This window comes from Fusarium venenatum (genome assembly GCF_020744135.1).
Source record: "Fusarium venenatum strain MPI-CAGE-CH-0201 chromosome Unknown EDB82scaffold_1, whole genome shotgun sequence".
Lineage (NCBI taxonomy): Eukaryota > Fungi > Ascomycota > Sordariomycetes > Hypocreales > Nectriaceae > Fusarium > Fusarium venenatum.
This window is the reverse complement of record NW_027072129.1, coordinates 10,733,388-10,754,884: the sequence shown is the minus strand read 5'-3', so window position 1 is coordinate 10,754,884 and position 21,497 is coordinate 10,733,388. Positions and strand designations below refer to the sequence as shown.

The following is a 21,497-nucleotide window of genomic DNA, read 5'->3' as shown; positions in this document are numbered from 1 at the left end:
CGTTAACTAATCCTCCCCCTGTCAGATTTTGAGGCCCCTGGTCACGAACACCTCGGATCCGCTTCCAGGCCTCAAAGCTTCAATTCAATTTGGGGGTCTTGATATCGTTGACCCCACAATCTCATCTCTCTTCATACATGGATCGTTGTCTACTAAGTATCACATCGCATCTTCACATTCTCACCACCCAATCCCTTGAAAGAATTCCGCAAATCAGTCAGCCATGGAACACCCTCTTGGTGGCTTGTACGCCCCCTCTACTGCAGCTCGCGTGTCATCCAAGGTAGCCCTCGTGCTGCATGCATAATGCATATCTTCAGCAGATGAGAGCGTTCGTATCAGGGATCCGCGACACACATGGTGGGTGGGCATGGGTGCTCCCGCTCGCTCGCTTGCCTGAAGAACAGGCAGGGCTGCACGTCATCTCAGGTCGAGACCAACAGACTCCGAGTCCGTTTTTTCAGGCCTCAAAGGACCTGCTCAGAAATTGGTGCCTTGCCTGAGCGATCCTAGCCCATTCACCCTATTCAGATACCTTGGTTGCGAAAGGGGGCAAACATTGCGCGAAAATGTCTTAGAATGCCACGCCATGCTTCCCGTGTCCCCCATGGCTTGACTAAGAAAACAGCCATCGCACGTTTGATGATTGCCAGCAATCTAAAAGGACAGCCCCCCTGTCATGGATGGCAGCTGCATCTGACATGAACCGTTAATCTCACTCTCCCGCGCGTAGCGCCGGGACTTTTCACCACCCGTAACAGTGCACGTAGTATGCATCTTATGCGAATCTTGTATTCGTGTCTTAATCACGATGCAGGGTGGCGGCACTATTCAATGCTTCGGCACATCCTTGTATATATCACATCGTCCCGACTCTTATCTCATGGCTATTTGAAGCACTATACGTTATACAGCTCATTTCTTGCCAGTGTTGAGAGGGCTGTTGGCGTCAAATACATCAGTAGTGATGAGCTCAGGGTATTTCACGTCACCCTGCTTCAGCGCACTATCCATGACTTCCATGATGGCAATACTCTCGGACCAAGGCATCGATGCACTCTCCTTCTTTCCGTCACGCAAACATCGCGCACACTCGTCAGCCTCCCAGAACATACCGTGACCCCAGTCGTTACGCTTGGGGTCTGTAGGGATCGGGCAGGTCACCACCTCGACTTTGCCGTGGGCGTCTGACTTGATGACCTTGTATTCTGTAGGTCTGAATGCAGGACCTGTAACTTGAATCTCACCCTTGGAACCTTGAATTCGGATCGCTGGGCCACCGGTGTAGTGGCCATCGACGTCTGTTGCGATGCGCAGTGAGGTGGTTGCAATACCGACACTCCTGTGCTTGGGGAACTGGCAGATGATACTTGTTGACTCGTCTGCGCCGGTTCGGTACTTGTTTATGGAAGCCACGACATTAGGCGCCTCTTTATCGGCTTCAGGCTGAACGTGGTAGAGAGACTGGAAAACCCATGTCAAGGAGTAAATGCCGAGATCGAGTAGGGCACCGCCTGCAAGATCGGGGTTGACCATGCGGTTCGAATCAGGGAACTCGAGGTCGCCACTGTCTGTGTTCTTATTGAATGAAAGATCGGCTATAAGAGTGAGTTAAAAACCATTGCGTTGAAGAGTGTCAGAGGAGCTGAATGGGGATGCTTACCAAAAGTTCTATAAACATCACCGATGACCCCGGACTGGATCAACTCTCGCACCTTGATGCTAAGAGGGAAGTATCGTGTCCAGACAGCCTCCATAAAGAAGAGGTTCTTGGACTTGGCAACCTCATACAACTTCTTAGTCTGCGCGACAGTCACAGTAAGGGCCTTTTCGCAAAGAACGTTCTTTCCAGCCTCCAGTGCCAGCATGGCGTTCTGGAAATGGTGGCTATGAGGGGTAGCGACATAAATGATATCGACATTGGGGTCAGCGACAAGCTCGGCGTATGAACCGTAGACAGCAGCTGAAGAAGGGCCATCGATCTTTTTGATGAAGTCGCGTGCTCGGTCGACGGAACTAGAAGAGGCAACTGCAACAATCTCGTGTTGGACGTCGTTGACTTCTCGGGCAGAAGGATCTGTGAGAAGATCCTTGGTGAAGCCTGGTGGTGATGATTAGACTAGGTAGGCAGTGATTTGCGATATGAATTTACACTCACATTCAGCGATGCCACCAGTGGCCAAGATTCCCCATTTAGCAGTATAAGGAGCCATGGTGATAATATCTCTATGGTTTGTGAAGCTTGTAGTTTATGTGCAGAATATGCTTAAGAGTGAAAAGCGCGAATTGAATCTTGTCCATATGCACTCTTTTCAGTCAGTGACGTGACTTTATCCTGGTGAGCTGCAACCCCTCAGAGCTATGGCGGGGCATCAACAACATCTAATCCAATGATGTTGATAGTTGGCTGTGAAATTGCTACACTTTACATGCCCGGTAACAATACCCGGTCCCCCGGTCGTTAGCCTATATAACCTGGAAGTAATTGTTTCTGGCCTTCTTTTATTTCTTCTAACAAATGAACCAAAAAACTTTAGAACTTCAAATTTCTTCTCAACTCACCTGATATAATGAGTGAATGTTATTATTACACATGTTCTTCCCCACGAGAACCCCGCGTTGCGGGGGAGAAAGCTCGTAGCAGCGAATCTATTCCCGTGCCATTCCCAGCTCATCGTAGCTCATGTCGTTGCAATTAACACCATATATAGTGCAGGGTCGTTTTGAGGCTCTCAACATGTCGTATCCAACATCACCAATGTTGAGTTGCATCTCCGCTCAACGTCGCCACGTGTAACATAGGTATCGTACGATTTATTCTCACTGATAACTAAGAACACTCGACGTATTTATTCACCCACCTCTCAGTCAATTTATTCATTGATATCATTCATCATGGCCACGAAACTAGCAAAAGACATCACCCTCAAGAGCTCATCCACTACTATGCCAAAACTCATCTACGGTACAGCATGGAAGAAGGAAGAGTCAGCTGACCTTGTTCATACTGCTCTGCGATATGGGTTCCGCGGGGTCGACACAGCTGGCCAGCCCAAGCATTACAACGAAGAAGGTGTAGGGCAAGGTGTACAAAGAGCTATCAGAGACGGCATCATAAAGCGTGAAGGGCTATTTGTAAGTTTCTTTATATTTAGTGCACAAGACTCACTGACTTTTACCGCAGATCCAAACTAAATATTCGCCCCCGGCCAACCAAAATGAAAACGCACCTTATGATTTCGATGCACCAATTGTTGATCAAGTTCATCAGTCTGTGCAGTCTTCACTTAAGTACTTCACAATCGAGGGCGAGGAACCCTACTTTGACTGTGTACTTCTGCATACCCACCTGAGAACCACGGATGAGACTATCACGGCATGGAAGACTCTGGAAACCTACGTGCCCCGCCAGATTCGCAATCTGGGTATCTCCAACACCAAGCTTCCAGATCTCCAAGCGCTCAACGATACAGTCACCGTGAAACCAAGCATTGTCCAAAATTCCTTTCACCCGGACACGAACTTCGATGTAGAGCTCAGAGCTTACTGTCGACGGCAAAACATTGCGTTCCAGTCTTTCTGGACAATCACCAGTAATCCGAAACTCGTTGTCAGCAAGCCTGTCAGGGTGATCGCACAAAAAGCCGGTGTTGCCCCTGTGGCGGCACATTATGCTCTTATTTTGTGTCTTGAAGGCATTGCAGTTCTGGATGGAACGACAAAGGAAAGTCACATGAAGGATGATCTTGAGGGGATTGAGAAGGTTGCTTCTTGGGCGGAGGGGAGTGGCGCAGATGAGTGGGCTTCTGCTCTGGCTGAGTTTAAGCAAAGTATCGGGGATGCTTGAAAATTATACCCTACAGCCGTAAGACGTCTACTGGGTAGCAGAAAAAATGGCCTCCTAAGTCTTAGGGTATAAAAATAAATAGTCTAAGAACTCTACCCTAAGAAGCATAGAGTGTCTTACTATTTTCGTCTCTTATGCTTCCAGCAGTCAATTTTTCTGATACCCTGAGGGACGTGGCTCTCTATTCTCGGCCTGTGTATAAATACAGTGTATTTCAAGAGTACAAGCCGAATCCATATCGAGTCTGACTTTGCCATAAAGACTTATTGTTCTATCCCCACCCAAACTCAACTCTGCTCTACAGCATCATGCTGTGCAACCAGAAGCGCATTATGTTGAGTACAACTTCATAAAACTGAATGACCCATCAGAAGCTCTTTGGATACATTGCGGCTGTAGACATCTTCTTAGTCATGATAGGCAGATTTGGATGCCTGTTTCACCAATAAGGAGTGAGAGACAATCTTCATATTCGTTTGCATTGTCATAGCTACTAAGGCAGACACTTTTGCTCTTCTTCATGTTAGCCTTTCACTCTTGGTTTTATGCCTAAATTAAACTACAAAATGGATAATCATGTAGAAAAGTCTTCTCGCTGACTTTTGCTCCTGCTCTTCGGGGTTTGTCCAGTCCTTCTGTCCTTCCTTCTTTAACTTCGAGCCCCTCTTTCTTCCCTTCCACCTCTCTCATACTTGTCTTTTCAATCTTCATCTTTTCATTGACTACAGTCCAACTGGTTCCGCCACTACAATTGTTTATTTTACCAAGAATATCGAAGTTTGAGGCCATTTCCACGCCTTTCTATCTGTATCACCGCCTCCCGACTGTTCAGATCAACAATGTTACCAACAAACGATGACACAGTGACCATAGATCGCAGTCCTACGCCTGAAATGCAGACTAAGAGCCCAGAGTATAAGGGACCAATGAGTCCCTTGTCTACCTCAAGTTCGGAGCCGCAAACAGTTAGAAAGCCCAAAAGAAAGAGGAAGAAGGGTAACAACTGGACTCGCAAAAAGCATGCTCTGCAGTCACCAGCTCTAACTTCCGATATCTCGCCAACGCCATCCCCGGAAATTGCTCAAGAAGAGTATAAGGACGCCGAGAGCTTGGTAGAAAAAGGCCCAGAGGATATGTCCAATGGTAAGTCGAATTTATTACCCAGCGTGGATTTCTCTGCCAGTGACAGCAACTGGTGCACTGCCTGTTTAAAACTCCAACTCAGACCCAAACTTTTGCATTGACTACACCTTAGTTCCTCTTTTATATATTTATTCACGCCATTCTTTTCTCTGCGATGTTTTCTCCGCCTGATTTACAGTTCAGACGAAAGCAACACCTCTTCCTAAATATTATTTTCTTCATTCTCCCTTTGCGCAAGCCTTCAACACGTTTTGAATGTGGGTGCTCAATTCATCGGGTACTTATAACTTACTGACACTCTTCATTATAGATTCTGTTATGGATATTCGTCGAGCCGCTGTTGAGCAAGATTTTGGCCTTCGGCCTGGTAGGAGAAGTACTGCATATTTGTTTGTACCTGCTATGCTGTATGTTTTCTGACATTTTTTCTAGATCTCTCTATAATGGATAAGCCTAAAGTGCCTATCAAGAGTATTGAAGAGACCGAACCCGTGTTATCTGAAAAGAGTTCATTACCAGATTCGATCGAAACCTCCCGAATAGCGCCCAGAAAAGAAAGTTACTCCATCTTGCCTACTCCAGAAACTACAAAACATGATCACTTCCCAGCTACTTCTCCGACAGATCATCTTGAGGAATCCATCTCTTGCCCAAACAGCAATGCGACCGAGAGACGTTGCAGCAACACGTCCCATACAAGTGACGAAAGCCCTATTATTCCTCCCCACTTTCCACCAAATCCTGTTTCTCGACCTGATCGAACCTCTGACCTTTTCTGGCTTCATGCTTGCATGCAAGTCCGACGCCCAGATGGAACTGTCCATGCACCCGAAGTTATCGTGTGGCTCATGACTAGAAAGGGAGGAAAGAAGAGCTCTTGGCCAAGACTTGAAGCGGGCCTGGCAGAAATCGAGATGATGAGAAAGGATACAATTGACCTCTCCGAGATCTGGCGTCGACAAGAGGAGGGGGATGCAATTGCCAGAGCCAAGGAGGAGCGCCGCATGGCCAACAAGCGTCGATGTAGACCTCGTGGTCAAATCGACAGAGAACGAGCTGAGCGGCGAGCGGCCCTGGCTGCGCAAAAGGCACAGGAGTCGGAAATAGATGGCGCAGATGATACCCCCAAGGGGGATCGCATGGACGACATCGACAAGAACCCAGTAACGAAGGCAGAGATGAATACCAAGATCTGGAGCGATTTTGGGGAGACAAGGTCCGAATCAATGGACAGAGCACGGTTGGCTGGAACCTAAGGAACTGGGAGGGCCAAGGAATTCGGAAGAAACCACATGAAAACGGCAGCCACTGGAACCTATACCCGTGTCCTAGGCCGGTGGCTCTTGGGCTCGCATCGCTCTATTTGTTTGAAGCGTTTCAGCATTGTATTAAAAATACCAACGTACCGCAAGTGGTTTTTAATAAGTCTTTTTTTATATTCTATCATATTTTTTATTTTTGCTCGCCCTTCCCAATGTCCTTTGCAAAGGTGTTGGCGACAATAAAGGGGAAGCAAGCGGTGGCCTCCATGTAGACCTTTACGTTGTCCGCCCCGATCTTGATTTTGCCCCATGACACGGCTTCATCTGGTCTGGCACCCGCATCACTACCGTCAAACTCTTGTGCAGTGTTGATGTAGACAGCCGATTCAGCGCCGTTGCGCATCAAGCAAGCATTGGCGATGTGGTGCTTGACGATACCACCTCCGAGAATGATCATACCGGCTCGCTTGGCTCGAACAGCAATCGTGTTGATACGACGGATATCCTCGACTAGGTCGATCTTCAACTGTTGAGGCGAGGACTTGAAAGTGTGGAAGTAGAGCATGTCACCCAGACTGCCATCGGTTATGGCGGGGCAGAACACAGGGATGTTGTTCTTATACGCCCAGTAATAGACGGATCGCTCGTCGTTTATCTCCTTACCCAAGCGGTGGACTACCTTGGATGGTGTCCAGTTAATCTCCTCTTCTGTACCCTTGCTGGCCTCTTGCTCTTCAAGCATCTTGTCAAGGATAGGAACGACCCAATCCTCAAAGGCGCAATAGTTGGCATTTGGAACCACGAGATTTCCAATTCGGTTGAGACCCTTGCGACGGAGGTCAGCTCCAGGGGTGCTGAAGGAACCGACGTAGGTATCGCCTAGACACTTGATAAAATCTTCCTCGATACCGCCAGCAGTGGTGACGATGCATGAGACATGGTTGTGCTCTACAAGCCAGCGCAAAACGCCTCGAAGACCCGACGAGATGAGATTGGAAGTATAACCCAGGAAAATGGTGGTCCTGTCACCGGTTTCAGGGTCTTTCCACGCACGCTGCAAACTGTTAGCCAGCCTGGCTCTTGATCATGTCTCAGAAGACCCGAGTGGAGCGCAGCGCACCATGTCGTTGATGATCCTCACAGCTTCACACATGGAAGACGCTTGGAACCCCATGTGGCGCATGCCCTCGAAGAGATCCTCTGCAGTGATGGGACCCTTGAGCTTGTTAAAGTCCAGCTCCTCAACTTTCTGGGCGTCCTTGGGCATCTCTTCGGACTTGACTAGGACGGCCTCTGTGGCCGCCGAGGGCGGAGCATCAGAGTTGGAAGCCATTGTGGTAAAAGTGTGAGTCGTAAGTTTTAAGTCGTAAGTTGAAAATATGGATAACACAAATTTTGATAGTGAGGGAAGCTTAGTCAAGACTCGGCCAAACACTTGATTTGTTCCGGAGTCTGATCAAAACAGCTGATACGCGAAGAAAAGATTATTCTTGAAATATATTTTCCATGAATATTTACTCTTATTTTGCCCCAAACCTTTGTTAGGCCGTTATAACTATTTTTCATGATTTTCTTCTGTACCGTTTCTTAGCTCCACATTGGACACCTATAAAACGGCGGGGTCTATTTTAACGGAAAAGAGGCGTGCAATTATCGCTCCACAACGAAGTCTGGCCATTCAGGGTCTAGCGTCTCGCGGCAAATCTGACCCCCTGGAAGATGCAACTGAAAAGGGAAAGGGCACCTTTCATGTCTTCTCGTCCACCACTAAGCGCCGCGCGACAATGCGTCCATCCTAATTTGCAGCAGAGCAATGGGGTCGCTTACGCTAAGGCCACGAACTGAGGCTGCACGCTTGAGGCTTGTCCTATCTTTGATCCTGCAAACCTTCACCAAACCTGCATTCATCCATCGCAAAAGGCACTGCCGCCCTTACGGTGCAACCTCATTTTCATCGCCCCATAATCGCTGCGCCTTTAATATTTCGATGCGATATCGCTAATACGTTCGTTATACGCCTTTCGACTTTTCGTTTGATACCCCATTCAACCATCCAATCCAACTGCTTTTCGTGATCACGACGCGACCAACGACGACGACATATCGAGTTCAGAGTTCAGTCGTCCCCTCACCAAAGCAGTATACTTCAGCAAAGTCTCGTCATCTAGAGTTATTAGTGGAATCTTAAAAGAGCATAGCATTTGAGTTTTCGGGTGTATGGGCTGCATGCTACAGCTCCCTCGGGTTTCCCACGGCCCTTGAAAAATGTAAGACCTCAACTTTTTATCCCACGGCTCTATGATTTCAGTCAAATGCGAAAAAGGCATCGACAAAAAGATCGTGACCCGAGGCACCGAAGTCGTTCGCCTTTTAGGCGACCTCATGATTGCTGACAATCATCGTCAAATAGGGCCTCAAGATACTCACGTTACGAACGATCTAGATCGCCGCGCGATCGCTCACCCGACCGATTCGACAGAGGCGCTCAGTACCCCGACGGTGACAGACGCCGACCGTCTGAAGCTCGAGCAGGCAATGGCGGCTTTCCTCCCAACCGTGACTTTGGCGACCCATTGCGGCGCGAGCCTCCTCGCGGCCCAAAAGCTTTGATCGACGCACCTAGTGGACCCCGTGGCGGAGGATTTGGAGGAGAATTTAGAGGTCGGGGTCGAGGGCGCGGTCGCGGATGGTCTTCAAGGGACGATAGCCGAGATCGGGGTCGAGACAGGGACATGGACTTTCGTGATCGTTATCGCGATGACCGAAGCCGTGAGCGTGATCGCGAGAGGGAGTGGCGTGAGCCTAGAGATTTCCGATCACGTCGTTCTCCCATCGGTCGCGCAAGATCGCCTAATCGAGACTTCCGAGATAGAGACCGTGATGGACCTCTGGGTGTAGACGCAGATAGGTCCAGGCGCGGCTCTCGAGATGGGGGACCGCCTTCTGCAGGATCATCATCTTCTGATCCCCAATTCAACATGGCGCCTTATCCTCGCGGTGGAGGTTTTCATCGAGGACGTGGGCGAGGAAGAGGAGATTGGACTTCAGAAAGAGGGCGTGGACGAGGACCATATATGGACGATAGGGGCGACCGCTACCCACGAAGTCGGTCTCAAGAGGGTCGATGGGGTAGGGACCGTGATGATAGAGACCGCATGGAACGCATGGATCGTTATGCTGACCCAGAGGCCCGACACAACATCCGAGACGAACGCGGAGACAATCGAGATCGCGAATTGTTCAGAAACAAGATGGAAGCTCGCGCCAACGCTGGTCATGATTCAGGACTCTCTAGTAAAGAAGTGTCGCCGCCGCCTCCTGTTGTGCCATCTGCTCCCACCTTTGGATCTTCGGTTAGCCGAGGGCTAAGTATGGGAGAGGGATATGTTTCCGCCAGCGCTGCCACGAAGATACCACCTACCGCACCCCGGGCTTTCGGCGATCGGCCGCCCTCAGCTGGACATGATCCAGCTATGCCTCCCGTGGGCATGGGCATGGGCAAGGCAATGATGCATGATGGCCCTTCGATCCCGGTCGGCCCTCGAGCCCAGCAACCTCCTCCTCCAAGACCTTCCAGCAAGCAATGGATCAACCCAAACCTTAAAAAGGTACCCGATTCGCCAAAGATGATGAGATCCCCGAGTTTTGTACAGCAGCGACCGGCTATGCGACGTGGTAGTTCTCAGTACGATCATTATAACGAGGATGAGAGACGACCGCGTAGTAGCGATGCAAAATCAGACACTCATTATGACAACCGGGCTCGGTCTAATTACAGCGCGGAGCCAGGAGAAATCACCGTCAAATCCGAGCGAGAATCTCAATCAGCAAGAGCATCAATCGACAGAGACACACGACCTATTAATGCTTCTAGGCGGGATTCTTATCGTTCTGGTCCATCGCCTACCATGGAGAACATGCCCAGATTCAGCCAGGTATCCGAGGATCGCGCGAGGGAGATGAGAGAACCCCCCAAAGAAGCACCAAAGCGGAAGCGTGTTCGACCAGCTATCAAGGTGGTCAGGTTTGAAGTCCCCCTTAAACCAGCGCCCGTGGAACAGAACTCGGAATCCGATGACGACGACGACATGGCCGACTACTTTGACATGGAAATTGGGAAAACGGAGGCTGAACTGAGTAAGCTTGAGGGGCCGAAGTTGCCAACTCGGGTCATGGCTCGGTTTGCGGCTCTTTCTCACGGGTCTATGGTTAAGATTGTCGGGGAACAGGATGAACTGCTCAGGATGGTGGAAGAGCTTCCCGAGGCGGCAAACAAGCTTGTCGTTGAGAAAACCAAGGAACCCATACCTGATGAAGAAGATGAAAAGTCGGACGTGGAAATGGCAAATACTTCCGAAAATGCCAATGAAGTCAAGTCCGAACCACCACAGCAGCCACATCAGGAAGACATGGAACTGGAGCCGGAGCCTGAGATTCATGTCAGAGGATCGGAGGAACCCGATGTTGAGCCGGCCCCGAAGCCATTGCCCGAGGTCACCAAAGAGCCGACTGAGCAAGTTATTGAACAGTCTATCGACAAACCCGAGAAATCCGTAGAATCCACCGAGAAAACTACTGAGAAACCCGCCCAGAGACAGAGTGACGAATCTGTCGAGCAGCCTGACAAGAAACCAGCACAGCAGGCCGACCATGCCCACAAGGATCTGGAAGGAAATTCTAATGAGAAGCCTGTTGAGGAACTTGCCGCGAAGCCTGTCGAGGATGTTGTCGAGGATGTTGCACAGCAGCCTGTTGAGGAAACCGCCAAACAAGGACCTATTGCATCAGCACTTAAACCGGAGGTTGATGAAATGGATGTTGACGAGCCTGCCGTCGAGGCTGCACCAGTCGCGTCCGAGACCTCGATGCCTGATACTGACAGAGAAGTCAGAGATCCCATTCCTGCGACACCTGAAACTGCCATCAAGGAGCTTCCAGTTGAACCTATGGAGATTAGCGACATGACTTTACGCACCGTCAAGGAATCTGCAGTGGAAAAACCAAAAGATGAGAAACTAAGTGAGATGCCTGTGGATGCTCGTCCCGAAACACCCTCGCAAGTACAGAAAGAGAGATCGAATGATACTCCTTCAGGAACATCCCCAGGAAAGCGCGACGAGACTGCTGTCGAAACTCCAGTGAGGGTTCCTGCCGAACCTCAAGTCGAGACACCTGCAAACAAGTCTGAAGCCAGCCTTCACAGGCACATCGAGGGCGACAACACCCCTGTTACTGTTATTGCACCAAACGTTGTTTTGCAAACCACCGAGACAGCTTCGAAGCCACCCAGCACACCATCGCAGGTTGACGACGACGAAACCGAGTCCGAGGATGACTCTTTCATGAATGTTGATACTGTCCGACAATATATGACCACGCCGCCAATCGATACCCTTCCTAACTTCAGCTGTCAACCTTGGGACCAGGACAAGGAGTTTATGGACACTCTTGAATCAGACTCGTTCCTTGACGGCTTTGTTCTTGAGCATTTGGATAAGCTGCATTTGGAAAAGTCTGCGGAACAGGACCACGATAAGAAGATCTACTCGGACAATTATCACCAGTACTTGGACTTTACTATGTCAAACGATCCTGCTGCTGTAAAGAGTCGTGGAAAGTTCTCTGTTTCGACAGGCATTGAATTCACCGGCACGGTGACTCCTGAACCAAAACACGAGGGAAGTGGCCGTGGGCGTCGTTTCGCAACCGAGCGAGACCTGGAACGTGTTCTACAAGCATCGATGCGCGAAGACGAAGAGAGAAGAGAACGTGAGCTCCGAATGCAGCAGGAAAAGTACCGCACGGACAAGGAAGCTATCATCCCAGATATGATGTGGACGCAGGAAGAAAAGGACAATACCAATTACATTGACAAGAGTGGATACACGCCTGTTGACCGATTGGTATCAGCATGGCGTGTCTTGCCTCCGGTTAATAACTTCACCGAGGAAGAGGCCAGTCTGTTCGAGAAAAGATACTTGGAGGCACCCAAGCAATGGGGCAGAGTTGCGGAAGCTATCCCGCACCGTAACTTTGGCTCTTGCATCCAGTATTATTACATGAACAAGAAGAACCTCAACCTGAAAGAGAAACTCAAGAAGCAGCCTAAGAGGCGCAGAAAGGGTAAGGCGAAGCAAAGGTCTAGTGCACTGGTATCGGAATTGGGCAACGGCGACGGAGAGACAGAGGAAAACCACGATACAGGAGAGAATGGAGAGAGAAGGCGACCACGACGAGCGGCTGCGCCTACATGGGGCTTTGAACAACCTCCAATCGACACAGAGGCCTCGACGCCCAATGCTACACCTGGGAGACGCGGAGGTTCTGCAAAGGTCGATCATCCCGAAAAGGTGGACGGAAGAAAGAGACGAAGAGGTCCCAAGGAAAAGGAACCCAAAGCGCCGAAATCAAACCAGACTTTGGCTGCGGCACCAGGACCTGCCAAGGGCCGCTCGAGATCCAACTCAAGAGCACTCAACACAGATGGTACCACGACTCCTTTGCCGATTGCTGAAGGTCATCGTCTGCCATCTCAGTTCGAGCAGCACCCGGCCGGGATCCAGCCTCCTTTCTCTGTACAGCAACAGCCCATACAGACTTTAGAACGTCCTCCACCAGTTGCCTCCACGTCACTCTCGGAGGTAATGGCAGCACCGTCACTTCGACCTGACCCACCTCCTCAGCCTGCAATGGCTACTTTCAACTTGACTCCCCAGTCATCAGAGCGTAAAGCACCAACTCAAGCATCTAGTTACTGGAGTGTGTCTGAATCTAATGACTTCCCACATCTCCTGCGCTCGTTCGGCTCGGACTGGACAGCTATCGCAGCTCACATGGGCTCTAAAACGGCTGTCATGGTAAGTCTGCCGGTTTTTTTTTTATATGGTCAAGTTCCGCTGCTAACAATAATGACAGGTGAAGAATTATTATGTCCGGCAAAAGGATCAAGGCAAGTCCGAATGGGAGATTATTGTTAATGACGCCGAGAGGAAGAAACAGTCTGGGGAGAAACTGCCAGACCCACCTCAGCCATCAACAGGAGGGCGTGGAAGGAGATACGACAGCTCAGCAGCTGCTTCCCGGCCCCTTGCTGTTGCCCCAGGAATTGAAATGCTTGGTGAAGCACCACAACCCAAGATGGAGCCTGCTGGTCAGCCTCCTGGTGGTCCGCAATTCTCAAACTTTGGAGGAGTTCCTATCGCACAGGCTCCTATCCAGCAGCAGCCAATTGTTCAGTCACAACAACCCATTATCAATCAGCATCCTACCGCTCAACCAGTTACTCAGGTTATGTCACCTGGCCCAAGACCTTTGCAAGCCCCTGTACAACAATTTAGACTAAACGAACGCGAGCCTGCAGCACGCGTGCCTCTTCCACAGAAAGCCTCTTCCAGACCTCCTGGCGTGGAGCAACGAGAGCAACGGCCTCTGGCTGCCGCACAACCACTACAGCCGTCTCGTAACGAGGCTGCTATGATGGAACACAACGCTCAGATGGAACGTCAAAAGATGGAGATGCAGATGCGAGAACAAGAGCAACGCGAGCTAGCTCGACAGTCAGAAAGGCAAACTTTACGTGTCAAGCAGGAGCGCGAGATGACACCGCAGCCTCATCATTACGAGCCGTATTCTCATCACCGCCAACAATCAAGCCTCGGTGGTCAGCCATTGTCGAGACCACCACAGGAATCTGGTCGTCCTCAATCGTATGGTCCTCCTGTGCAGCAGCAAGCTCCTGTTCAGCCAGTGCGAAACCTGATGGGCGAGCAACCCCAGGCGCGCTCGCCTCAGATGGGCACGCCTACTAGTCGCCCTGTGTCTTCTCTCCAGCAGCGACCGTCTTCAGGCTCAATGCACGATACATTTGGCTCAATTACACCTCAGTCTGGCACTCCAGTCCAAACTCCAGCAGCAGCACCTCCTCGTCCTCCAGAGCCTCGCAAGGGAGGTCTCAACATCATGTCGCTGCTCAATGACGATCCTCCTCCACAGCCCAAGCGGGTGAACGATGTGACAAGCACTCCTACAAGGCCGTCGCCCACTCCTCCACCCCAAACCAGCATGAGTGGCCGTCCACTTCCAGGACCAGCACCGCCATCACAAATTCGGCGGGAGCCAGAACCATACTCACCCTTCGCTCGAGGTACACCATCAATGCCACCTCTCAAGCCAACTTATGCAGATTCTCCCCAGCCCCCGCACATGGGCACTTCGAGGGCGTCGATAGGAGTATCGCACGAAGCTGCCGTCGCCGCAGACCCGCGAGACTTCTACAGGCAGAACCCTTACCAGTCTGCAAACCATAGCCGCACAAACTCACCTCAAGGTGGCCACCGCTACCCTCCCCCAGGCCCCCCTCAGTATCAGAATCAGGGATACCCAACATCATACGCCAATACAGGTCAGCCAGCACACGCTGGATCACCGGGTGGTCAGTATGGCCACCCTCGTTCACGAGAAGTCACCCAAGGTGGCCGTGAAACTTCATGGCCATCACCAGCCCAACAAGGTCATCCCGGCATGCAACAGCCCACCGGTTGGTCATCGCAACCACCTCCCAACACATCACAACCACCGCCGCAGCAACAGTGGCCTCCTCAACATCCTTCGTCCAAACCCCAAACACCAGGACCGTCTTGGGCTGCATCCCAGCCACCTTCTCAGCCACCACCTCAGCAAGGACATCACATGCCCATGAGAGATGATGGAAGAGGCCCTTACTACCCAGGTGGAGCTAGCATGCCACCACAGCAACATCAGATGCAGGGTCGCTATCCACCTCCAGTCTCACGTGGGCCTGAACAGGTGCCTCCTGGGCAAGCATACCCTCGTTATGCTTCTACTCCTGGCCCTGGGCAGCCACGAGATCATAGAGAAATGCCTGGTCGCAGCTTTACGCCTGCGGGCTATGATGCACGTGGACCGCCTCCTCCAGGAGGTCCTGTCTACGCTGGCCATGATCCTCGAGATCCTAGAGACCCTCGTGATCCCAGAGATCCCCGAGATCCAAGGGATCCACGAGACATGATAGGAAGAGGAGGATTGAGACCGCATGAATACGAGAGACATCCAGATTACTATAGAAGATGAGTCGATTAAATGACCATATTGTATGTTGAGCTTCATTGTTATGATGTTGGCATTCTCGGGGAGTTTGGTGCAAGCAAACATGGCGATGGTTTTGAAATTCGTCAAGGTGTTAGGTTTATTGTGTATAAATATTGCGTATGTTTCCATAGCATCAGTCGAGTCGTTTTGTTAGGCCTTTCATGAAGTAAAAATGCAGCCTTTTACAATAGAGCGTTTTTAAGAATCTCTCAATGCCCAGAACCAGATTGTCCTTTATCAATGTTTCTTTTGATGTGTCTCAGGACGTTCCTTTGTTGTATCATGACAAGTGCCCCACTAAAGAAAGTAACTGCCCGCCATAAGTAAACAACCCCACCAAGGCAAGACGCGCCAACCGCGTTTAATCCAACGACAACCTTGCACAAACTCTCAAAGTAAACCCAGAAACAGTGTCATCATGGCTTCACATTCCAGATCCGCATCCGCCATGGGCGGTCATGAAAAGACATACTTTGAACAGCAACGTGAAGTCCTTCTCGGCGAAATTGCAGTGGTAAGTGATCTTTCTCTTCACACAAGTACCAGTGCTAATAATCAAGCAGAGCTTCGAGCATGTTCTGGCCAATATCAACAAACTGAACCGATCTCTCGAGGCAGTCACAGCGGTATGAGCAGTTTTCTACGATACAGTATGGGTAATTGAGCTAATTAGTTGATTTAGGTCGGCAACGAATTCTCTTCGGTCGAAGCGCTTTGGTCACAGTTTGAGAACGTCATGGGGAAAGATGATAAGGCGGAGGGTGCGACGGATCAGGCTGATCAGACGGGGAAACATGATGAGACTTTGGAGGGGGATACGACGGTTAAGCATGAGGGTGCTTGATGGAAGGAGGTTGGAGATTTGATACCCCGTGGAAAGAGATATGAATGAATGAATAATACACGACAGACTACAAGTACAAATAGCACCACAAAGACATGTGTTATGCTGGTTTCTTGAGCTGGCTACGATTGAGCAATGTCAAGGAGGTATGTATGTACATGTCACTGAGTGGAAAGGTTTTGGTAAAGGATATTAATTTGTCTTGGTTACTTAATTCTAATATCTAGTTCTATCTAGTTTGTCCGGTAACATAAAGTACAAGACATCTTCCTCAGAGGTGGGCTATTCGGAGCTAGTGCAAGTCTCGTCTAAAGACTTAGTTCAGAGGTTGTAAGGAGGCCATAAGGTAGTCTAAGATATAGCAAGTTGATTCAGACACCACTTGTGTCGTACTCTCGATGCACAATGCGTCTAGAACTGCTGCTGATACTTTCGTAATCACCCTGACAATCGGTTCTCCAACTGTGCCAGCTACTCCCAAGGGGTTGTCCACCAACCTCTTCATCCAGATTAATCGTCCAAATAGTATGGGGATATCATTCTTTTTGGTGATGCTTCGTGTCGCTGGTCCCATCTACTCTTTAATATAGTTTAAAAAAGTTGTCGGTCGGGTCCTCTGCCTCAGGTCCGACGTTGTTGTCTTGGCCTGGCAAGCCACAAATTCTGTAGCGCCGTAGGAGTCGGGAGACTCTGGCTCGGCGAGGTCGAGGCGCCCGACATGGCGATAGTCGATGTTGTATCAATTAGATGACAGTCCAAAGAATAGCGGAACAATCTTTAACAGTGCTGGTGTCAATCTCTCAATCAGTGGATGGTATCCACTGCGTCAATCGTGAGGCAAGACGTGTATCCTGCGGTCGCTAGATAGTATAGTATAAAGTCGTCCGTGATCCTGGAAGACGGTCGTCAATCTGACAAGCGCTCTTCTGCCAAGTTCTCGGTCCAAATAAGGGATCCCAATGGCGGGTGTACTTCAGTGCCTCCGAACTGTCCAATTCGTTGATGTTTTGTTTTTTCGGATTGGACATTTTATGCCACTGGTTGCGTCTGCCCTTTAATATAGGAGTTTGAAAGAAGATGTCAGTGGTATCCTCCATTGTGATGCTCAGTATAAAGTTCTTAGATGGTATAGCAAGTTCGCAAAACAACAAAGATGTATTCTCCTGGTACTTCTGTTATAGAACCTAATCGTCACGGCCGGCTGCGTCGTCCTCAAAAGGATGCTGTAATAGTAGTATAATACAAAATACAAATACAAATAGTGCCAAAAAGCAAATCGTGCTAGGTGTATAAGACCGTTGATCGTAACCGTTCGTGGGCGCTCGTAATCGCATCTCCAATCGTCTGTCATTCAAGATTCGTTCCTCTCGTTAGTGTTAGAATACTATAGAAACAAAAATATGTGCAAATCGTTCCAAATCCATATAGTACAAGTCGTGCCAAGAGGTTGTATTCCAACTTCTTGATCCAGGCATACCATCTAAATCTCAGAAGGGTATCTTTCGTAAGTACTCCGCGCATCATTCGTAAACCGTTCTTGTTTTTTTCTTTGTGATTTTGTTTTTTGTTTCGTAATTTTTTTTTTTTTCGTTTTTGTTTTTTTCTTTGTGACAAAAATGTCACCGGTCGGTCCCCTCTATCCTTTATATAATTGTTTAAAAAAAGATAGCAGTTGGGTCCTCATCCTCGGCCTCAGGGCCGACGTTGTTGTCGCCCTGGGCCTCGCGCGCCATGAACTCGGTGGCGCCATATGAGTCTGGGCTCTCCGGCTCAGCAAGATCCAAGCGCTCGATGTCGCTGTAGTCGATCTTCTCTTCCCTCTCGGTCTGCCTCACCAATTCCATGGCGCCAACGAGGTTGTTGGCACGTTGATGCCCTAGAGTCTCGGTCAACTGATGGATGCTCTCCTCCATGGCCTCATAGTTTCGTCCAAGGTATCTCAAGCAGATCTTAGCATCGCTGGCCTCCTTGTTGGCCAGGGCAGCACGGCGCTGGACCTCCTGAAGCGCCTGCTCAAATTCTCGGCAGACTTTTCGTACGTGACGGATCTGAACCGCCTTGGATCGATCGATCTCATTCTCCTGCGCCTTCTTCTTCTTCTTCTTCTTCTGAAGGTAGAGGTAAGCAACTCGGTCTGCGCGGTCGTGCTCGTCTTCAATAATTTCGTTACGAGCAAGAGAAAAATGCACCTGGGATTGGAGCTCCTCCTTCTTCAGCCTGGCCAAGTTGTAGAATAGAAGCTCTTTGTTCCAAATCTCTCTGGCTTCCTGGGGCGTTGAGCCAAGAATCTTTGGGGCGTTGGGATGGGATAAAGCAGCATCAGTCTCTTCCTGAGAGTTGATGTTAGTATCAAGAGCGGTAGTCAGATGGAGACACACTTACCTTTGTGGGATAGTAGCCAAGATCAGAAAGGGTGTCGTCATCGTCCTCATCTTCGACAGTGGAAGAGAGGTCGTGGGAGAGAGTGGTCGTAGGGTCCTCTTTTACCAGCTCATTCTCATTGTCGTAGGTCTGGTCAAGCCAGGCGCGTACACTGAACGATCCTTGGCGACCTGTGACAGTTAGCGATGTTGACAGAGGGGAAGAAGAGGCAGAAGTCTTACCACAGAAGCGATCGGGGCTCTTCTCTCGGACTTTCTGGAGAGACTTGAAAAAGGCAGAGTACTCTTCGTTTTGGTGCTCTACCATGGCAGCTTCGGTGAGACGTGCTCCGAGGGGAAAGTGGATGTCCTCGTTGTGCTCCCAGGTAGAAGTAGAGGCAGTGTCGTCTGTAACGGCACCGGTGTTGGGCTCGTGTTCGGCGGGTTGCTCGTCTTGAGGGTCCTGGTTAGAGACGACAACAGTAGCGTCAGTTGAAGTGACTTCATTGTTGGGGATGGCAGCAGTAGCATCGAGGGCAGTGACTTGCTGGTCGGGGGACTTCTGATCGGAGGACTCCTCGCCAGAGGATTCATGGGTAAGGGGTTCTTGGGTAGATGTCTTGTTGACGTTCACTTCTTGTTGAGTGTCGTCTTGGGAGGGGGCAGTCTTCTCATCAACGACTGTTTCAGAATGAAGAGGCTCGTTCTCCTCCTTGTCTTCGGTCTGGATGTTCTGAGGGGGCTGCTCAAAATCCTCAGTCATCTCACGAACCTGGCGCTGCTCAACTGCTTCGCGCTGCTTGGACTCCCACTCAAGGAATTTGCCAGTTCGGTCAATACCATTACGGTCGTACAGCTCTTTGACTCGCTGGATGCATGCATGATGGCGTTCATAAGCCTACAGGTCAAGGTTAGATTCATTTATTTGATGATGCGTAGGAGCGGATCACTTACTTGATCTTCGGTCTCGATGGCGGGGGTAGTGTGAGCTTCTTCATCGCTCATGATTGTGGAGTCATCTGGGATTTTGTCAGTGCGGGTTGGGCAAGTATATATGTTGAACGTACCCTCGTTTGCCTTTGTCTTTGCCTTTTTACGGACAAGTTTGTACTTGGGTCGGAGTCTAGGGTTACGGATTTTATAATCGTCAAAGTCTAGTCAGGTTAGCAAGCACTCGACACATAGTGTAGAAACAGGATTGCAGCAGCAACTCACCTGGCATAGACTCGCTATCGGAGATTGGTCGTGCCCAGGTTGGGCGCTTGGCCGGCATGGGGATCAGGTCTTCAACAGAATTGTCGAAAGCAGATACGTTGGTGATGCTTCGACTTAGCCAATTAGAGGGAGTAGGGGTAGAGGTGTCGAGGCTGTCAGGGGGGGTAAGAGGACCGGAAAAGTCTCTGATTAGATTACCCATAGCGTTGTCTTCTTGGGGAAGATTCCACTTGAGAATAGGACGACGATCCATAGTTTTTCTATTGAGAAGTTGTTAGCATCATCCATGATCACCGATCATAATCGAAGAGAATGAAAACTTACTTGTAACCAGAAGGCTCGAGTCGGGGCTCCAGTCGAGGTTTAGTAGACTTCTTAGATGACGAACTCTTTCCGAGTCTGACAACTTTTTCCATGAAAGAGAAGATAGAGGAAGTAATGCTGCTTGCCTTCTTGCGGGATTCTTTGGAAGATGGAAGGTCAAAGCTGACGGTCTTGGGTTTGCGGGCATCAGTAGAAGTAGATGTCTGGTTCTGTGCATTGTTGACACGAACTTCCTCTTCGTCGTTGAAGGTGGCCTGTTGGATGATAACAGTGCAGGTAGTATGAATAGAAGCGTTATCCGCATCTTGGGAAGCGTGTTCGTTAGAGTTCTGGGGGGTTGGAGTGGTAGTCTTGGGAGTGACAGTAATAGTCTTGGGGTCTTGCTCGCTCTCTTGAGCAGCCTTCACCAAAGACTTGAGGGCGGAAGACTCTTGATCTTCTTGCTCCTCGCCAATAGTCTCCAGCACATGAGGTACGTGGGTGTTGGTAGGGGCGGAACGGGTACGCTTGTGAAGCTTGTTACCGTACTTTGTGTCAAACAGAATAGCCCAAGTTGGCTTTTTCTGTTGTTTCTGTGTGTTCTTCGGGTTCTCTTTCAGAGCTTTGCTGGCTGTTCAAAATCAGTCATAGGAACAAGCGAACAAGAGTGTTGGGAGGGCTTACCGTGCAACTCGGAATCAGCAGACTTTGTGCTGCGGAAAACGGCTTTAGAATATTTGTCAGTTCATCGTCCTTGTGTTGTCCGCTCGCCATTTCTAGGGAGTGGGTGATGTACTTACTGCGTAGTTCGGCTGTAGCCTTCTGGTAGAGTTCCTGAAATTTGACTTCATTCTGGGAAGCTCGAGCTAGAATACTGTCAGCGTGATACTCTTAAGGCTCAAGGGTCTTGCCGCCACCGTTAGACTTACGTGATTGTGTGCGGGCATAGATGTTATCGTCGTTGCGGTTCTTTGCGAGGAAGCTTGCAATCCATTTGCCGCTGCCAAGGGCGGCTGGGAGCGAAGATGATCCCTGCATCGTTGCGACTCTTTTCCAAAAGCTTGAGCGATATGTAGATAGCAAGATGTGATAATAGCAAAATGTGATAATAGCAAGATGATAAAGCTTGATGTTGGTAAAGAGTTGTGGTATGAAAAGTTGTGTAGAGAGCAGATGATAATGAGGATGTGTAGTGGGAAGAAAAGTAAAGGTTGAGATGAAAAACAGAAGAGACCAAAACAATAGAAAAATAATAAACTAGCGGCAACAAGTGAATGCAATTGTTGCACTGGTAACTGAGAAGCTGGCAGTGGTGTGGCAGCTGTTGACGGCCGTTGACAGTCGTCGGCACTGCCAGGGCAGCATGAGAATAGGAGTTGGCACTGGTATGGCACTGGCAGTGGCATGGCAGTCCG

At 49.7% G+C, this 21,497-nt stretch overlaps 7 protein-coding genes across 7 annotated transcripts; 4 read left to right on the top strand and 3 right to left on the bottom strand.

Annotated features, from left to right (window-relative positions):
* Positions 1-915: 915 nt before the first annotated feature.
* EDB82DRAFT_522247 (uncharacterized protein) lies at positions 916-2,213 on the bottom strand (the record flags this gene model as incomplete). Its single annotated transcript, XM_025733020.1, has 3 exons — positions 916-1,598; positions 1,664-2,101; positions 2,159-2,213. 3 exons carry the CDS (start codon positions 2,211-2,213, stop codon positions 916-918), a joined length of 1,176 nt encoding a protein of 391 aa, XP_025587676.1.
* A 311-nt stretch (positions 2,214-2,524) lies between these two features.
* On the top strand, positions 2,525-3,963 carry EDB82DRAFT_493230 (NADP-dependent oxidoreductase domain-containing protein). The gene is made up of 3 exons (XM_025733031.2): positions 2,525-2,657; positions 2,712-3,135; positions 3,185-3,963. The coding sequence occupies exons 2-3, from the start codon at positions 2,896-2,898 to the stop codon at positions 3,845-3,847; spliced, it is 903 nt and encodes a 300-aa protein (XP_025587677.1). The 5' UTR covers positions 2,525-2,657; positions 2,712-2,895; the 3' UTR covers positions 3,848-3,963.
* A 431-nt stretch (positions 3,964-4,394) lies between these two features.
* Positions 4,395-6,344, top strand: EDB82DRAFT_113597 (uncharacterized protein). Its single transcript, XM_065606978.1, has 3 exons — positions 4,395-4,990; positions 5,301-5,366; positions 5,423-6,344. The coding sequence occupies exons 1-3, from the start codon at positions 4,687-4,689 to the stop codon at positions 6,244-6,246; spliced, it is 1,194 nt and encodes a 397-aa protein (XP_065465982.1). The 5' UTR covers positions 4,395-4,686; the 3' UTR covers positions 6,247-6,344.
* Positions 6,345-7,844, bottom strand: EDB82DRAFT_113543 (Deoxyhypusine synthase). The gene is made up of 2 exons (XM_025733054.2): positions 7,373-7,844; positions 6,345-7,306 (listed from the first exon to the last, which is right to left on the bottom strand). The coding sequence occupies exons 1-2, from the start codon at positions 7,583-7,585 to the stop codon at positions 6,443-6,445; spliced, it is 1,077 nt and encodes a 358-aa protein (XP_025587679.1). The 5' UTR covers positions 7,586-7,844; the 3' UTR covers positions 6,345-6,442.
* Positions 7,845-8,550: 706 nt separating this feature from the next.
* EDB82DRAFT_552737 (uncharacterized protein) lies at positions 8,551-15,585 on the top strand (the record flags this gene model as incomplete). Its single annotated transcript, XM_065609595.1, has 3 exons — positions 8,551-8,740; positions 8,776-13,109; positions 13,168-15,585. The coding sequence occupies 3 exons, from the start codon at positions 8,551-8,553 to the stop codon at positions 15,340-15,342; spliced, it is 6,699 nt and encodes a 2,232-aa protein (XP_065465981.1). The 3' UTR covers positions 15,343-15,585.
* EDB82DRAFT_493218 (DASH complex subunit Dad1-domain-containing protein) lies at positions 15,575-16,602 on the top strand. Its single transcript, XM_025733076.2, has 4 exons — positions 15,575-15,874; positions 15,924-15,986; positions 16,043-16,350; positions 16,442-16,602. Exons 1-3 carry the CDS (start codon positions 15,779-15,781, stop codon positions 16,202-16,204), a joined length of 321 nt encoding a protein of 106 aa, XP_025587681.1. The 5' UTR covers positions 15,575-15,778; the 3' UTR covers positions 16,205-16,350; positions 16,442-16,602.
* Positions 16,603-17,785: 1,183 nt separating this feature from the next.
* Positions 17,786-21,120, bottom strand: EDB82DRAFT_565568 (uncharacterized protein; the record flags this gene model as incomplete). Its single annotated transcript, XM_065609805.1, has 9 exons — positions 17,786-18,534; positions 18,587-18,756; positions 18,808-19,462; positions 19,519-19,583; positions 19,632-19,718; positions 19,780-20,039; positions 20,104-20,713; positions 20,883-20,948; positions 21,012-21,120. The coding sequence occupies 9 exons, from the start codon at positions 21,118-21,120 to the stop codon at positions 17,860-17,862; spliced, it is 2,697 nt and encodes an 898-aa protein (XP_065465980.1). The 3' UTR covers positions 17,786-17,859.
* Between the last annotated feature and the right edge of the window lie 377 nt (positions 21,121-21,497).

What these genes read in the sequence shown, in the direction of transcription:
- EDB82DRAFT_113597 (XM_065606978.1), top strand. Translation starts at nt 4,687, where the DNA reads ATGTTACCAACAAACGATGACACAGTGACCATAGATCGCAGTCCTACG. An exon ending in CCCAGAGGATATGTCCAATG is followed by an intron (nt 4,991 to 5,300) that starts GTAAGTCGAATT and finishes TCTTCATTATAG; the next exon opens with ATTCTGTTATGGATATTCGT. An exon ending in CCTTCGGCCTGGTAGGAGAA is followed by an intron (nt 5,367 to 5,422) that starts GTACTGCATATT and finishes CATTTTTTCTAG; the next exon opens with ATCTCTCTATAATGGATAAG.
- EDB82DRAFT_493230 (XM_025733031.2), top strand. Translation starts at nt 2,896, where the DNA reads ATGGCCACGAAACTAGCAAAAGACATCACCCTCAAGAGCTCATCCACT. An exon ending in TAAAGCGTGAAGGGCTATTT is followed by an intron (nt 3,136 to 3,184) that starts GTAAGTTTCTTT and finishes CTTTTACCGCAG; the next exon opens with ATCCAAACTAAATATTCGCC.
- EDB82DRAFT_113543 (XM_025733054.2), bottom strand. Translation starts at nt 7,585, where the DNA reads ATGGCTTCCAACTCTGATGCTCCGCCCTCGGCGGCCACAGAGGCCGTC. An exon ending in TGAGGATCATCAACGACATG is followed by an intron (nt 7,307 to 7,372) that starts GTGCGCTGCGCT and finishes AACAGTTTGCAG; the next exon opens with CGTGCGTGGAAAGACCCTGA.
- EDB82DRAFT_493218 (XM_025733076.2), top strand. Translation starts at nt 15,779, where the DNA reads ATGGCTTCACATTCCAGATCCGCATCCGCCATGGGCGGTCATGAAAAG. An exon ending in TTCTCGGCGAAATTGCAGTG is followed by an intron (nt 15,875 to 15,923) that starts GTAAGTGATCTT and finishes ATAATCAAGCAG; the next exon opens with AGCTTCGAGCATGTTCTGGC. An exon ending in CTCTCGAGGCAGTCACAGCG is followed by an intron (nt 15,987 to 16,042) that starts GTATGAGCAGTT and finishes TAGTTGATTTAG; the next exon opens with GTCGGCAACGAATTCTCTTC.